At 41.2% G+C, this 17,311-nt stretch overlaps 1 protein-coding gene across 2 annotated transcripts in view; it reads left to right on the top strand.

The window, feature by feature from the left end:
* Positions 1–17,311, top strand: part of si:ch1073-15f19.2 (T-cell surface protein tactile) — a 74,648-nt gene that overhangs the window by 22,764 nt on the left and 34,573 nt on the right. For both annotated transcript variants that reach the window (XM_063052801.1, XM_063052802.1), the window contains exons 2-3: positions 5,238–5,597; positions 9,314–9,373. In XM_063052801.1, coding sequence (XP_062908871.1) covers positions 5,238–5,597; positions 9,314–9,373 — 420 coding nt within the window. The remainder of the gene's footprint in view (positions 1–5,237; positions 5,598–9,313; positions 9,374–17,311) is intronic.

The raw sequence follows: 17,311 nt of genomic DNA, 5'->3' as shown, positions 1-17,311 counted from the left end.
TCTTCTCTTGCCTCGTGGAGCAGCCTGGGGAATATTCCGTCAGGCCCCGGGGACTTATCTGTCCTAATGTATTTTAACAACTCCAACACCTCCTCTCCCTTAATATCAACATGCTCCTGTACATCAACCTCACTCATATTGTCCTCACCATCATCAAGTTCCCTCTCATTCGTGAATACCAAAGAGAAGTATTCATTGAGGACCTCGCTCACTTCCACAGCCTCCAGGGCACATCTTCCCACCTTTATCTCTAATCAGTCCTACCTTCACTCCTGTCATCCTTTTTTTCTTCACATAATTGAAGAATGCCTTGGGGTTTTCCTTTACCTTACTCGCCAAGGCCTTCTCATGTCCCCTTCTTGCTCTTCTCAGCCCCTTCTTAAGCTCCTTTCTTGCTTCCCTATTTTCCTCAATAGACCCATCTGATCCCTGCTTCCTAAACCTCATGTATGCTGCCTTCTTCCACCTGACTAGATTTTCCACCTCAGTGTCACCCATGGTTCCTTCACCCTACCATTCTTTATCTTCCTCACCGGGACAAATTTATCCCTTACATCCCGCAAGAGATCTCTAAACATCGACCACATGTCCATAGTACATTTCCCTGCGAAAACATCACTCCAATTCACACCCGCAAGTTCTAGCCTTATAGCCTCATAATTTGCCTTTCCCCAATTAAAAATTTTCCTGTCCTCTTTGATTCTATCCTTTTCCATGATAATTATAAAGGCGAGGGAGCAGTGGTCACTGTCCCCCAGATGCTCACCCACTGAGAGATCTGTGACCTGACCCGGTTCATTACCTAGTACTAGATCTAGTATGGCATACCCCCTGGTCGGCCTGTCCACATACTGTGACAGGAATCCATCCTGGACACACTTAACAAACTCTGCCCCATCTAAACCCTTCGAACTAATCAGGTGCCAATCAATATTAGGGAAGTTAAAGTCACCCATGATAACAACCCTGTTATTTTTGCACCTTTCCAAAATCTGCCTCCCAATCTGCTCCTCTGTATCTCTGCTGCTACCAGAGATACAAGTTTATTTTCATTCGAAGAATCCAAATTTGATTTTCGGCAAGAACTGACTATTTTTGCAAAGACTGTGATGAGTTACTGAATGAGAATTACTTTGTTTAGAAGTTATGATTTTGTAAAATTGTCGTGAAAAGAGTTAAGCTGTATAGATAATATAATTTTTGAATTTGAATTTAAGCTTGTAGATATACTGCCTGGAACTGAAACTGAAGTTAACTATAATACTTGAGAATAGGAATTATATTTGGTTTTCTGACTAACCAGGGATAAGTAAAAGGAAAGGTTAGTCTGTAAACTTTTAAATAGAGAATAACACTAGATCTAATTAGTTAGAGGAATTGGAGTACCAAAGGTTATTCTGATGAATATCTAACTAAACGGGAATTTGGCTTTTGTTGATATTTCAGACTGGAAACTAAACAGAAGGTCAGACATCCCACCCTGCAAAAACTCATTTCAGGGAGGTAGCACCATCAATTTGTGGGAGACTCCTGGAACTTCTGGGAGTGGTGGAATGTCTGCAGTAGAGTAGCTTCTTAGCAGCTAGCCAGCTAGTTTAAATAACGTTAGCTATGCTAATGAACGAATGGCACCTGTTAAACTCACCTCAACATGTCTTGTACAGTCTTAACCCATCATGGGCAATAGAAAAGTCACTGTTGCAAACAGTGCAGCGAGCAACACTGTCATTATTTTTGACCCCTATTAGGCAGGGGTATACTTTAGGGTAGTCTGGGGTGACGTACGTTTTATATTTTCTTTTTTTGGAACACTCTGCCATGGCGCGTGCTCTCTCTCTCTCTTTCTCTCTCTCTCTCACATGCTCTTGTTCTTGCTCTTGCTCTCTCTCTCTCTTGTTCTTGTGCTCTCTCACTTGGTCTCAAAAAATTGATTTCTGGGATATTGTATATAAATTGCGGGCATCAGGGAGCCACTATTAATATGCGGGAGACTCCTGGAACTTCGGGAGAGGTGGGATGTCTGCTACTCAGGGGACGTTAAGGTGTCCAGGCTGTCCCCTACATCCTCAGTACCCATTATACAGCACCTGAAAGCTGTATTTGCTCAACATGGAATACCAGAGACACTTGTCTGATAATGGTCCACAATTCAGCTGCTCAGAATTCAAAGCCTTTGCTAGGGACTGAGCCCCTCCACATTGCTGGAGTGTTCAGCTCACCTACCCTTACCTCCATCAGATTTGGTGCTTTTTTTTAAGAAGAGTTCTAATGTTGAAAGCACTTCACAAAATGAAACTGTTCTTAAAAAGAAAAGATTGGGGAAAACAGGTGGAAAACAGACCATTAAAAGCAAAGAGCGACAGTTATAATGCTGGCAGTTTCTTTTGTTTACGTAAGGAACATAAGTTGCACACTATGGGTAAAGTGAACTGAATTCCTCAGTTTCTCTGACTATAATTGACTGTCTAATTTCAATACACTTCTATAGACAAGAAGTACATGCCTAGTTTTTCTTTTTTTTTCTAAGAGGAGATGTGGTAGTTAATGGGTTAATTCTATGCCACTCAATTAGTAACACCACATGAGAGTTCACATACAGCAGTTTGTATATTATATATATATATATATATATATATATATATATATTACAAAAACAATCAGCAAGCACATTTCACAGTACAGATATGTGTGTGTCTGAATGGGGGGAAATTCCAAAAATCTGAGAAGCAAAGGGACTTGGGAGTCCTTGTGCAGAACACCCTAAAGGTTAACTTGCAGGTAGAGTCAGTGGTGAGGAAGGCAAATGCCGACTTTTCCCCAGGGTGGAAATGGCTAATATGAGGGGACATAATTTTAAGGTGATTGAAGAAAGTGTTGGGGGGGCGGTATATCAGAAGTAAGTTCTTTTTTGCTGAGTGGTGGGTTCATGGAATGCCCTGCCAGGGTGATTGTAGAGGTAATACATTGGGGCTTTAAAAAAAAACTCTTGTATAGGCACATGGGTGATTGAAAAAGGGAAGGCTAAGTAGGAGAGAAGGGGTGGATTGATCATAGAGTACGTTAAAATGTTTGCACAACATCATGGGCCAAAGGGCCTGTATTGTGGTATAGTTCTCTATAATCCTAAAACAAAATTCAGTGCATTCTGGTTAATTGGGGCACATTGGTCCAGTATATTTTGGCCCAATTAAGTGGCCACCTCAATTAGCTGAATTGTCATGGAAATAGTTAAAGGTATGGAAAAAAGTTTAACTGAGTAGAAAATTGTGTATTTAAATGAAATATATAAAAAACAGCACAAGCAATACTACTATTACAATACTATAAAACTGTATTAGTTTATAAAATTTATCAATGGAGGAATTTATCTGTTCTTTGTAAATGAACAAAATTCACCTTGTGCCTGCAAATCCATTACTTTCTTTGAAACAGTGTGTATTAATAGCCAAGGGAACCATTTGACATGGCAAGATTTAAAAATAGGCCTGTTTCATCAGCATTGTTGATATCATTCGCACAAAAATTTTGAAGCAGATTGGGAGTTTTGTTGATTTCTGTGTTTCTACACTTACAGCTACAGCACTACCTTTCTCGCCATGTGCTTTCTTGAATTTAATGTGGTGCCAACATTTCCATCAAGATAACCAACCATCTGTTTTAGTAGTCATAGTCATAGTCATAGTCATACTTCCTTGATCCCAGGGAAAATTGGTTTTCGTTACAGTTGCACCATAAGTAATAAATAGTAATAAAACCATAAATAGTTAAATAGTAATATGTAAATTATGCCAGGAGTTAAATAGTAATATGTAAATACTGCATACTTTATCTTATCTTCCTGCTTTTGTTTTTGCGATATTCCCTGTTGTCCCTCATGTAGTCCATTCTTCTTGCAGTTTATCTTGCTGATGTATCAAGCATACAGTAGTAGATTTAGCACTCCAGTTGTCTCTGCAGTTGACGATGAGTGGTTTTTCGCAGATGGTTTTAATTTGGTCCAGTAGGGTAAATGCTTTCGCTAGTGTCAAATCTTCTCATGGCATCTTGGCAAGAGTGACTTTTTTTTAAAATCCAAAAGAAGACACAATTATCAAAACACTGCTTTTTGAATTGGGATCCATCTACCCAAACAGATAACATAACACAAGCATGTACAACTGATGCTGTTTATAAACTAGTATCTATCAGCCGCACAAGTACACACGACTGACTCCAGTTAGAAACTCTTCAGCAACAGTCTCTTGTCCCAATTTAGGTGACATGGTAACCCAAATAAACAAGGGAATCTCAGGTATTTTCTCAATTCATTTTTGTTCTTTAAGAATTGTCCCAAAGAAGCACTGCCTTAATTAACTGATAACAGGAATTTACTGCAAACCACTTTATCCTTGCACCTCTGGGAATACTATTGTCTTCTCAAATGGTGGGAACTATGGTTGTGGAAACTATTTGGGGCCATGTATATATTGAATAGCCTATACTGCATACTTGATTTTCTTGTAATGGCCATTAAAGTGAAGTGAAGTGAAGTTGAGAGATGCTTTTTTCACATCAATGGTTGTCCCATTTAAATGAAGCAAGTAGCTGAGGTCTGTTGCCAGTTGGATAAGTTGGGGTGGGTGGGATGTGGGGGAGGTATTTTTCATCAAGTAGGGGAGATCTGAGAGGAGAACCTGGAATGGCAGCATAAGCATTCCTTGAAGTCAAATCAAGTAAAGTTAAATTTGTCTTTACTCCATAATCTCTACTTCTGCTCTGGCTACTAAGTGACTCTCCAAAGCTGTTCGAAGGTAACAAAATATCTTTGAAATCCTACCTAAGAGCTATCAATTTGAGAGATTATTGTATGCACTAGGTGGTCACTTCAAAATGTCCAGAAAAACAAGTGTAGGCAAACCAAACAAATATACTCATGTTTTTATTTATTCACATAGGCAGAGGTGTTAGTATTTGATATCATGCACCACTTCACCAGTACACTTTGTACTTTTTCTGTCTCCTATTTTAGAGAAATGATTTTCGTGTTGGGTAAGTGCTTGGTAATTACATTCTGTGTTACAAACTCTGTCAATTTGCAATCAGTGAATACATTTCTGTCTTTTACTTTGTAATTGCAAACTGACTTCATTAGCTAACTTTGCATCTCCCTTTATTTCAAACATTTCAAAAAAGGTATACTCTAAATATTTACTTATACTTTCTACCTGTCATATCATAGGATTACTTTTGTTTTGCAGCTATGCAAGGACTTAAAATTGAGTATGTTCCAAAGGTGACTGCATCAGTTGGCGAGAACGTCACTTTAAAATGCATACTATCAGGGCAGGAAACCGCAAGAGTTCTACAGATCCAATGGAGTGGTGAGACTATTGATCATTCACTCAATCATTCATTGATCATAATTGCCAATAAGGATTATGGCATTTATCACTTTCTGGATTCAGTTAAATTTGAGTCCCAATCACCAACTGAAGGAATGGCAAGTATTTGTATCACAAACGTACAAGAGTCTGCTGCTGGAACGTACACATGTTCAGTAGTCACCTTTCCAGAAGGAAGTTTCAAGGTGTCAATCATTCTCACTGTTATCAAAAAAGGTAAGGTATCAAATTTCAGCTTCCTGGTATAGATTTATTCTTCAAGCAAATGATTGTTAAGTAGTATGTATAAAACTTGCGTTTCAAGAGTAGAGACGTTTTGAACATAGTTTGATCATAGTGCAGTTTTTGACTGCGAATTGAAAAACTGAAGCTGATTCTGCTGATTACAGAATAGAATTCTACAACGGCATCAGCTGATCTTGTACATATATTGACAGTTATGTAAGCATGGTTGCTCACGTTTCTAGGCATGTTAGTGCTCACTGGTCGACAACAATATGTTTATTAGCACATTTTTTCCCCAAGTAAAGCTCTCTTAAACAGTGGAAACAGTAGCACTATGCCAAAGCAGTAAGATTTTCAATTACAATAAGACTTAGGAGCAGAATTAGGCCATTCACCCCATCGAGTCTGCTCTGTCATTCCATCATGGTTGATCGCAGATCCCACTCAACTCAACCCCATATACCTGCCTTCTTTACAAGCCTAAGCTTCCTCCTATTTACCTTGTAACTCTCCTGAACCCAGCCTAATCCTTGCTTTTCTAATCATAAATATGCTTCTTTATTCCTTTTGACTAATTGTTCTGCAACTCCTGTCAACCTTGGTACCTTCCTCCTATTGTCATTTCCTTGCCTCGATGGGAAAAACCTATACAGAACCCTGTGCAGATGCTGCCGAAGGAATCTCCACAGTTCTGTTGTGCACATCTATTTCCAATTTACCCTCCCAAGTTCCTACCTAATAGAATCATAATTTGCTCTCCCCCAATTAAATAAATTTCCATACTGTCTGCTCTTGTCCATGGTTATGGTAAAGGTCAGGGAGCTGTGGTCACGGTTTCTGAAATACTCACCCTGAAAGAAATCTGCCACATGACCAGGCTCAATGCCTAGTTCCAGATTTAGTATGGCCTATTTATAAACTGTGTCTAGAACTCTGGAAGTCAGGAGAATGAATACCAGTCCTCATTGACCCCTCAATGTTAGAAAGAGAGAGCAGCTTTCAGTTCCACGACATCAGCATCTTAGGATTTTGGGCCCAACACATTGATATGATCACCAAGAAGGATTGCCATTGGCTCTACTTTATTAGGAGTTTGAGGAGATTTCATATGCAACTAGAGTGGAGAATACTCTAACAGGTTATATCATAGAGCCTCCTATCACAGGATCGCAAGGTGCTGTAGTGGATTATAGACTCAGCCATTTCCATCAGGGGTACAACTCCCCCCATCATCATAGACATCCTTAGGACAGGAGCATCCATTGTTGTGTAAGCTCATCATCTGGGACATTCCCTGTGTGCGTTATTATCATTGAGGAGGATGTACAGGAACCTGAAAATCCTCATTCAACATTTTAGCAACTGCTTATTCCCATCTGCCTTCAGATTTTTGAACAATTCATGAGCCCATTACCACCCCTATTTCATGTGATTTAATTACTTTTGTAATTTTTATGTCTTGCCCCTACAAAACTACAAATTTTATGACACGTGTCAGTAATAATAAACCTGATTCTAATTCTGACTTGTCTGTTTCTGAAACGTAACTCCACCTCTCCTCCTTTCCTACCTCACACCATCTGCCCACTATCCTCTACCACTGCTTGTTCAACTCTCACCAGCTGGCCTGTGTCTTAAATCTCATCTTTACACTGGCTAAATTCCTTCTTCACTTTCAGTTCTGAGGCCGGGTCTCAACCTGAAATGTTGATTATTCCTGTCCCCCACCTCCCCATCGATGTTTGTGACTTGCTGATTTCCTCCAGCAGATGTTTAATTTTTGGTCCAGATTCCAGAATCTTCTGGCTTTCACAAACTTTTATTTTGTGTGGTTAACATGCATTATCTTAGACAATTTTCTAAACCATAGAATGCAATGTTATGCTTTATGGTTGAAGAGTGTCTGGAATCAAAATGCTGAGACCATTACAGGGACTAGGCTGTCACAAGGGCTGCTGGATGTTTCAGGGTTTATATGTTTCAAAAGAAATGGGGAGGGAGGTTTAACAAAGAGGTGAGGGAGTGGCCTTGCTAATCAGCAATCGTGTCAAGGCTGCAGAAAGAGAGGACGTCATGGAGGGATTGTCTACTGAATCACTATGGGTGAAAGGCAGATAGAAAGTAGAAGTGTAAAACCAGAGGGCATAGGGTTAAGAAATTGTCACTGGGGAACTAAAAGTAAAATTTTTCGTCCAGAGGGTGAGTGAAATGCACTGCAATAGTAGGTGGTGGAGATGCACACTTCTACATCATTTAAAAGATCTCTGAGTGATCACTTGAATTGTAAAGGCAGAAGACTATAGGCCAAGTGCTGGTAAATGAAATTAGGTTGGCTGAAATTTTGACTTGACTTTGAGCACCTACATCCCAGGGGATATCCCATATCATGATCGGCGTTGCTAATCCAACAACATTCAAATTAATGTATTACCCATTTGTAAATTTCAATGTCCTTAACATGCCATTCATTGAATGAAAACCATCCAAAAGTTTACAGACTTTCAAACTAAATTTAGAATTTTAGATTTAGTTGAACTAAGAATGCTGTGCAGTCATAATTAAGACTATGATACTACTTTAAGGAAATTTGGTTTTAAATTTTATTCTGCTGTTCTGTTTTGGTTAGATTTATCCACAGCATCAATAAAACTGAGCACGTTCACCTCTCAACACACAAGTTGGCTAGGTAGGAATACATATTTTGTAAATAATGTGAGGGAGGAGAAGATGGTGGCATGATGCAACGGGTAGCGGCCACTCCGGTGAAGGTATCTGTTATCTGTCAAGTAGGGTGCCGTGCACAATCCTGATTTGATGGAGACAGACATGAGAGCACGGAGGAATATCTGGTGAAACTTCTGAAATGCCTGCTTCACTGCCGCTGCTACTGTGTGGTCCAGAATCTTCGGAGGGGAAGGCCCCGACTCCTCGGCTTTGCTTGCTGCTCGGCGGCCGGGGCGAGGTCGAAAGCGCTCGGCAGGGGATGATGCTCGGTGCTAGGTGTCGGAGGCTTGAAGTTTGCGGACAGACTCAGAGTCGGCTGCGGTCGGGTGCTTCCAATGCATCAGCAAGTCTGTGGCGCTTGGAGATTCATGCAGGGAGAGTTTCTCCCTTCTACCGTCTGCGTGAGATGATAGGACTATCGGGACTTGAGACTTTTTTTTTACCGTGCCCATGGCCTGCTCTTTATCAAATTATTGTATTGCTTTGCACTGTTGTAACTGTATGTTATAATTATGTGGTTTGTCAGTTTTAGTCTTGGTTTGTCCTGTGTTTCTGTGATATCTTTCTGGAGGAACATTTGTATCATTTTTTAATGCATGCATTTCTAAATGACAATAAACGAGGACTGAGTGTCCTCATAATCTAAATACAGTATGTAAAACAAAAGTTGAAAGAAATCTTATTAATATTTAGTTGCCTGTTTGACTCGTATTGTCATCTTCAGGTTATTGAAATCCCTCTAGATATCTCGTCACCTTAAAACGATCACTTTTTCTCCTATCTGTTCTGAGCCAGCTTGGTTTAGTGTATAGGAATTATGAACTTTAATTTGAAATAAAAGCTTTGTAATTGGTATATGAGCTAAAAACAGAACTAAGGTTGCAAGCTTAAAGTAAGATACAATGGTAATAACTCCTTTTACTTGGACACTTTTAACAAGAATTGATTTAATTCAATAACTTCGATTCTTTTGTTTTGGTTAGATTTATCCACGTCATCAATAAAACTGATTACATTCACCTCTCAACACACAAGTTGGCAAGGTAGGAATACATATTTTGTTAACTTTAAATTTTCGCCCGTTGAAAGTAAAGTATTTCAGTTATGTGTTGCTCAAGACAATTTTAGATGCTGCTGCGTTCACCAGCATTTTTTGTGTGTGTTGGTTGATAACGTTTGTGACAGTTTTAAGAACGTACAAATGCTGGGATCGCGACACTGTGTTTTCCTCTTCCACTTCTGTTACTAAGCAGATGCATGGCAGATGCAGTTTAATGTGGATAAATGTGAGGTTATCCACTTGGGTGGCAACAACAGGAAGGCAGATTACTATCTGAATAGTGTCAAGTTAGGAAAAAGGGAAGTACCACAGTACGTGTGCTTGCAACACTGTGTGTCCGACAGAGTGATCAGCAGCACTGGGGCTCCACAGGGGACTGTCTTGTCTCCCTTTCTCTTCACCACATACACCTCGGACTTCAACTACTGCACAGAGTCTTGTCATCTTCAGAAGTTTTCTGATGACTCTGCCATAGTTGGATGTATCAGCAAGGGAGATGAGGCTGAGTACAGGGCTACAGTAGGAAACCTTGTCACATGGTGTGAGCAGAATTATCTGCAGCTTAATGTGAAAAAGACTAAGGAGCTGGTGGTAGACCTGAGGAGGGCTAAGGCACTGGTGACCCCTGTTTCCATCCAGGGGGTCAGTGTGGACATGGTGGAGGATTAACATCTGTTGGACGATGCTGAGGATGTTCTACGAGTCTGTGGTGGCCAGTGCTATAATGTTTGCTGTTGTGTGCTGGGGCAGCAGGCTGAGGGAGCAGACACCAACAGAATCAACAAACTCATTCGTAAGGCCAGTGATGTTATGGGGATGGAACTGGACGCTCTGACTGTGGTGTCTGACAAGAGGATGCTGTCCAAGTTGCATGCCATCTTGGACAATGTCTCCCATCCACTACATAATGTATTGGTTGGGCACAGGAGTACATTCAGCCAGAGATTCATTCCACTGAGATGCAACACTGAGCGTCATAGGAAGCCATTCCTGCCTGTGGCCATCAAACTTTACAACTCCTCCCTTGGAGGGTCAGACACCCTGAGTCAATAGGCTGGTCCTGGCATAATTTACATATTACTATTTAATTATTTATGGTTTTATTACTGTTTAATTATTTATGGTGCAACTGTAACAAAAACCAATTTCCCTCGGGATCAATAAAGTATGACTATGACTATGACTATGACTATCTGGATGTCCTTGTTCATCAGTCACTGAAAGTAAGCATACAGGTACAGCAGGCAGTGAAGAAAGCTAATGGCATGTTGGCCTTCATAACAAGGGGAGTTGAGTATAGGAGCAAAGAGGTCCTTCTGCAGTTGTACAAGGCCCCACCTGGAGTATTGTGAGACCCTACCTGGAGTATTGTGTGCAGTTTTGGTCTCCAAATTTGAGGAGGGACATTCTTGCTATAGAGGAAGTGCAGCGTAGGTTCACTGGGTTAATTCCAGAGATGGCGGGAATGTCATATGTTGAAAGATTGGAGCGACTGGGCTTGTATACACTGGAATTTAGAAGGATGAGAGGGGATCTGATTGAAACATATAAGATTATTAAGGGATTAGACACACTAGGCAGGAAACATGTTCCCGATGTTGGGGGTGTCCAGAACCAGAGGCCACAGTTTAAGAATAAGGGGTAGACCATTTAGAACGGAGTTGAGGAAAAACTTTTTCACACAGAGGGTTGTGGATCTGTGGAATGCTCTGCCTCAGAAGGCAGTGGAGGCCAATTCTCTGGATTCTTTCAAGAAAGAGTTAGATAGAGCTCTTAAAGATAGTGGGGTCAAGGGATATGGGGAGAAGACAGGAACAGGGTACTGATCGTGGATGATCAGCTATGATCACAGTGAATGGCGGTGCTGGCTCAAAGGGCTGAATGGCCTACTCCTGCGACTATTGTCTATAAGCAAGAGTATTTAATTTACAATGAAAAGTAATGGAACTTTGTCATAGAAATTCATTCATATAGTGCGATATGCTATTGGGTGAACTCTGTGTTTATTCATAAGTCACAAATCATTCAATGAAAATAGCTTGCTTCTACAATTTCACCTTCATGTTTTGGGCACGCTAAGTGGAATATTTGAAAGATGATTTACTTATTACAAAACAGAAAGAGATTGCTTATTGCATCCATGCCAGCTCACTGCAGATTAATAGCATAGATAGCTTGCATTCCCCTTTCTAATTCTACAACTTACTCTCACACATTTCCACACATGCCCTACGTTTCTTTTGTCATTTTATCTACAATAACCTATTATGCAATTATTACTACTTTGGGTGTGGGAGGCAACCTAAGCATCTTGTGAAAACCAGGGTGACAACAAGAGAAGGTGCAAACTCCATAGAGGCAACACAAATATGAATTAAACTCATCACTAGAGTTGAAGCATCAGCTCTACCATCTGTGTAACTGTGCCATCCTCTTATTCTGTTGCCCAAGCTGCTTTGAAAAAAATCTGCAATCTGCAGCTGAGTCTCAAGATCCAGTGCATTCTTCTGCATGATCACCAACTTCATCATGAGGAAAGTCCTCATCAAAGGTGAAAATGAGGCAAAGGAAGAGAGGATGCAAACTACACTGTGCCTTATAAAGGTGTCACTTACTCCTGTGAGAATAGATATAAACATAGTTCCATTTCTATTGGTTTGAGCCTTAGTGAGACACAGCTTGAGCTTTAGCATTCCCAGTAATATCAAACACCATTTTTTCAACTTCCTCTTCCAGTTATTCACCATGCTTTCCTCTAGGAATAATATGTAATTGTACAACGTGCCGTGATTGTAACTGGTAGAGATGACAGCATGTGAATTTTGAGTAGAGAATTTCAAAATGCTAAACGTGTGCAGGTGAAGTGAGGCCTTTGAATAATATTATGAGCCCTGATCGGTAGAAAAAGTTGGCAGAGTTGAGAATTTGAATGTAACACTCATCATGCAGTTATTAGGATAGGGAAAGGATTTTTGTTTTGCATACATACATTGAAGATAAATCATTCTGTTAGACAAATTGAAAGCCATTGTTCTGAATGTACCTTGCATGTCTATCTGATTTTTGCAGGATAAGTATTTAATGATATGTCTCCAACAAGACAAAGTAGTAGGTATCAGTGGAAGGATGTTTTTTCAATTGTAAGTTTGTTTCGTTACTGTACAGCCTACAACGGAGGAGCAGCAGAGACTATTTAAAAAGTGTGTATCAGATGAGGAGCTCTGTTCTGTTGCTGTGAACCCAGCTACAAATGAAAGAGAGGTAAAACCTAGTGGTGTGGCCACTTTGAGTATAGCTGCCTTAAGATGAAAGTGCTGCTGTTGTTACAAGATGTGAGCTTTGGTGAAAATGACAAATGAGCAACATAAGAATTTTTATTGCCCTTGAGTTTTTAAAAGGGGCCAAAGACAGTCGAGATGCTTCTCCTGTGAGATATGGGAGATCAGGGACCCGGCGGTTGCCCCCATTCACTTGGACTGCAGGAAGACTCCAAGGTGGAAGGTGTGCAAAAAGGGTCCACACCGATGTTGCAGGTATTGGACAGCCTGTGCTATAAGGAGAGATTGGATAGGCTAGGGCTTTTTCCCGAGAGTATAGAAAGCTGAAGGGTGACCTGAGAGAGGTATATACAATCATTAGGGACATTGACAAGTTGAATGGTTACAATTATTAAAGGGAATAAATTTAAGATGAGAGGGGAAAATTTTAAAGGGATTCAAGGGACATCTTTTTCACAAAGATGATAGTGAGTATTTGGAGTAAGCTCTCAGAGGAAGTGAGAGGGTTTATAAAACTGTTTGGACAGGTACGTGGATTGGAAAGCTTTAGAAGGTTATGGGCCAAATGCAGGAAAATGGGACTAGCTCAGATAGGCGTCCCGTTTCTCATGGAAGATTTGGGATGAAGGGTCCGTAACACTATGACTCTAAATGTCATACACTAGAGGGCATAGTTTAAGGTGAACAACGGAAATTTTAAACAAGATAAACAAGCTTTACAAAGAGTGGTAAGTACCTGAAACACACTGGCTGATGTGGAAACAGATAGAATAGCAGTAGTTAAGAGGAACAGGCAGGAATTGGAGAGATATAGACCATGTGCAGGTAGATTTGCAGTTTAAATGAGCATGAATGACACAGACAACACGGGCTGAATGATCTCTCCCTGCTGGACTGTCCTGTGCTGTATGCTGTGTGTGCACTGCAGGATCAGAGCTCGGAATCTCATTGTGATTTGTATTAATAATGTATTAGTTTTGTGGGAGAAGCCAGAGAGTAGTAGCAGTAGAGGATTGCCTCTGTGACTGGAGGCCTGTGCCTGGTGGTGTGCTGCAGGGTCCGTTGTTTGTCATCTATATCAATGATCCGGATGACAGTGTGGTTAACTGGAGCAGCAAATTTGTGGATGACACCAAGATTGTGGGTGTAGTGGACAGCAAGGAAGGTTATTGTGGCTTGCAGAGGAATCTGCATCAGCTGGAAAAATGGGCTGAAAAATGGCAGATGATATTTAATGTGGAGAAGTGCAAAGTTTCGCACTTCGGTAGGACTAACCAGGGTAGGTCTTACACAGAGAACGGTCGGGCACTGATGAGCGTGGTAGAAGAAAGGGAGCTTAGTATACAGGTTCATTGAAAGTGGTGTTACAAGTAGATAGGGTCATAAAGAAAGCTTTTGGCACATTCATCTTCATAAATCAATGTTTTGAGTACAGGAGATGGGATGTTATGTTGAAGTTGTATAAGACGATGGTGAGGCCTAATTTGGAGTATTGTGTGCAGCTTTATCACCCACCCACAGGAAAGATCTAAACAAGGTTGAAAGAGTACAGAGAAAATTTACAAGGATGTTGCTGTGTCTGTAGGACCTCAGTTATCTGGAACGATTGAATCTTCAGGTTTTCTTTAGAACACAGAATATTAAAAGTAGATTTGACAGAGGTATACAAAATTATGAGTGGTATAGATAGGGTAAATGCAAGCGGGCTTTTTCCACCGAGGTTGGTTGGGACTATAACCAGAAATCATGGGTTAAGGGTGAAAGGTGACAAGTTTAAGGGAAACATAAGGGGAAACTTCTTCATTCAGAGGGTTGTGAGAGTGTGGAATGAGCTGTCAGCACAAGTGGTCCATGCAAGCTCAATTTCAACGTTTAAGACAAGTTTGGATAGATACACAGATAGTAGAAATAGGGTCCCAGTGCCGGTCAATGAGAGTCACAACTTAAATGGTTTTGGCATGGACTAGATGGGTCGTTTCTGTGCTGCACTTCTCTGTGAGTCTATGAGAAAAAAAGTAAGCAAATACTGTTTAGAATGAATGTCAGTCCTCAGGCATGAATCCTGAAGGAGCCAGGGCAGGCACAGCCTCAGCTTCAGTGCAGTGAAGAGCAGAGTAACGTCAAAGAGCGGCAAGCAGAACCGGCTCGACCCTTGCCTCTAGTCCCGAACCCTGTACAATCCATCTGGCCTGGTGCTTAAATTGTCCAAACATCAGATGATTTTTAGTCAGAGGGTGGTGAATCTATGGAATTTGTAGCCATGGGCAGCAGTGGAGGCCAAGTCATTGGGTGTATTTAAGGCAGAGATTGATAGGTATCTGAGTAACCAGGGCATCAAAGGTTATGGTAAGAAGGCGGGGGAGTGGGACTAAATAGGAGAATGGATCAGCTCATGATAAAATGGTGGAGCAGACTCGATGGGCCAAATGGCCTACTTCTGCTCCTTTGTCTTATGGTCTTATGGTCTTATGGATTCCTCGCTCTAAGACCCAGACCCTTTTGCATCAATGCACTCTGGGCCCAGACCCTGCCACCATGTTTCGTCCTGTCCTTGAGCTTTTCAAATCAGCCTGACGCTTACATTGATCAAACCTTACTCTCAGTTTTGGTGGACGGGCCACGAATCTGCCTCACTCCGCTCAGACTTGCTCCACTCTGCTTGCCCCAACTGCCTCAATTATGCCTCGACCCTTGCCTCTAGTCCCGAACCCTGTACAATCCATCTGGCCTGGTGCTTAAATTGTCCAAACATCAGATGATTTTGACTTCTCCTCTAACATGCCTCGACCTTGCTCCAATTTTGCCTTACACCCTGATGCTTTGACCCTGGATTTAGTCTCATCTTCACTCACCTCTTCATCAACAATATTAACCAGTGATCATGCAAGGTTTCCTAAACCCTTATTCAACAGGACCCAGGGACTGCTCAGAAAATTGTGCCCGCACTTAGTTGTGCTTTGCTATGGCTGAGAAATGTCTTCCTCCAGACAAGTAATATCTCCTCTTTTAAGATGCTCAGCTGTTGCTTCTATTAATGCCTGTGTTGCTGGTATCTGCTGCAATTTTATCTCTCGAATGTGTGCTCCTGCAAAAAATTTAGTTGGTGCTGCTGAGTGAACTAAATGAGCATTAACTTGCACTTCAATGCCATATTTAAGTTTATTAATGACACACTATTGTTGGCTAAATCAAAGGTGGTGACGAGTCAGCATAGAGGAGGGAGATTAGAAATCTGCTTGCATGGTGCCATAATAACAACCTGTCACTCAACAGCAACAAAACCAAATACATGATTATAGACTACAGGAGGCATTACTCAAAGTTCAAAGTAAATTTATTATTGAAGTAGATATATGCAGTCCTGAAATATAATATATTCAGTCCTGAGATACAATATACACTCCTGAGATTTGTTTTCTTGTGGGCATACACAGTAAATCCACAAAACACAATAGAATCATTGAAAGGCGACAACTATGATGCAAATACGCAAGAGAAAAAAGTAATAATAATAATAAGTAAGCAATAAGTATTGAGAACATGAGATGTAATGAGTAAAGTCGACTCTTTTCCATAGATGCTGCCTGGCCTGCTGCATTCCTCCAGCATTTTGTGTGTGTTGCCATAGGTTGTGGGAACAGGTTAGTGATGGGGTGAGTGAAGATGAGTGAAGTTACTGCCTCTGATTCATGGAACTGATGATTGAGGGCTAACAACTGTTCCTGAACCTGCTGGTGTAGGTCCTGAGGTTCCTGTACCTTCTTCCTGAAGGTAGCTGTGAGGAGAGAGCATGATCTGGGTGGTGGGGTCTTTAATGATGGATGCTGCTTTCCTGCAACAGCGCTCTGTGTAGATATGCTCAATGATGGGGAGGGCTTTACCCATGATATTACCCATGACTATTATTTAAATGGGGAGAGAATTCAAAGTTCTGAGATGCAACGGGCCTTGGAGTCCTCGTGCAGGATACACTTAAGGTTAACCTCCAGGTTGAGTCGGTGGTGAAGAAGGTGAATGCAATGTTGGCATTCATTTCTAGAGGAATGGAGTATAGGAGCAGGGATGTGATGTTGAGGCTCTATGAGGCACTGGTAGGACCTGACTTGGAGTACTGTGGGCAGTTTTGGTCTCCGTATTTAAGAAAGGATGTGCTGACATTGGAGAAGGTACAGAGAAGATTCACTAGAGTGATTCCGGGAGTGAGAGGGTTAACATATGAGGAACGTTTGTCCGCTCTTGGACTGTATTCCTTGGAGTTTAGAAGAATGAGGGGGGACCTCATAGAAACATTTTGAATGTAGAAAGGCATGGACAGAGTGGATGTGGCAAAGTTGTTTCCCATGATGGGGGAATCTAGTACGAGAGGGCATGACTTAAGGATTGAAGGGCGCCCATTCAGAACAGAGATGTGAAGGAAATTTTTTAGCCAGAGGGTGGTGAATCTATGGAATTTGTTGCCACGGGCGGCAGTGGAGGCCGAGTCATTGGGTGTATCTAAGGCAGAGATTGATAGGTATCTGAGTAACCAGGGCATCAAAGGTTATGGTGAGAAGGCGGGGGAGTGGGACTAAATAGGAGAATGGATTAGCTCATGATAAAATGGTAGAGCAGACTCGATGGGCTGAATGGCCGATTTCTGCTCC

This window comes from Mobula hypostoma, chromosome 7, assembly GCF_963921235.1.
Source record: "Mobula hypostoma chromosome 7, sMobHyp1.1, whole genome shotgun sequence".
Lineage (NCBI taxonomy): Eukaryota > Metazoa > Chordata > Chondrichthyes > Myliobatiformes > Myliobatidae > Mobula > Mobula hypostoma.
This window is presented reverse-complemented; position numbering and strand designations above follow the sequence as displayed.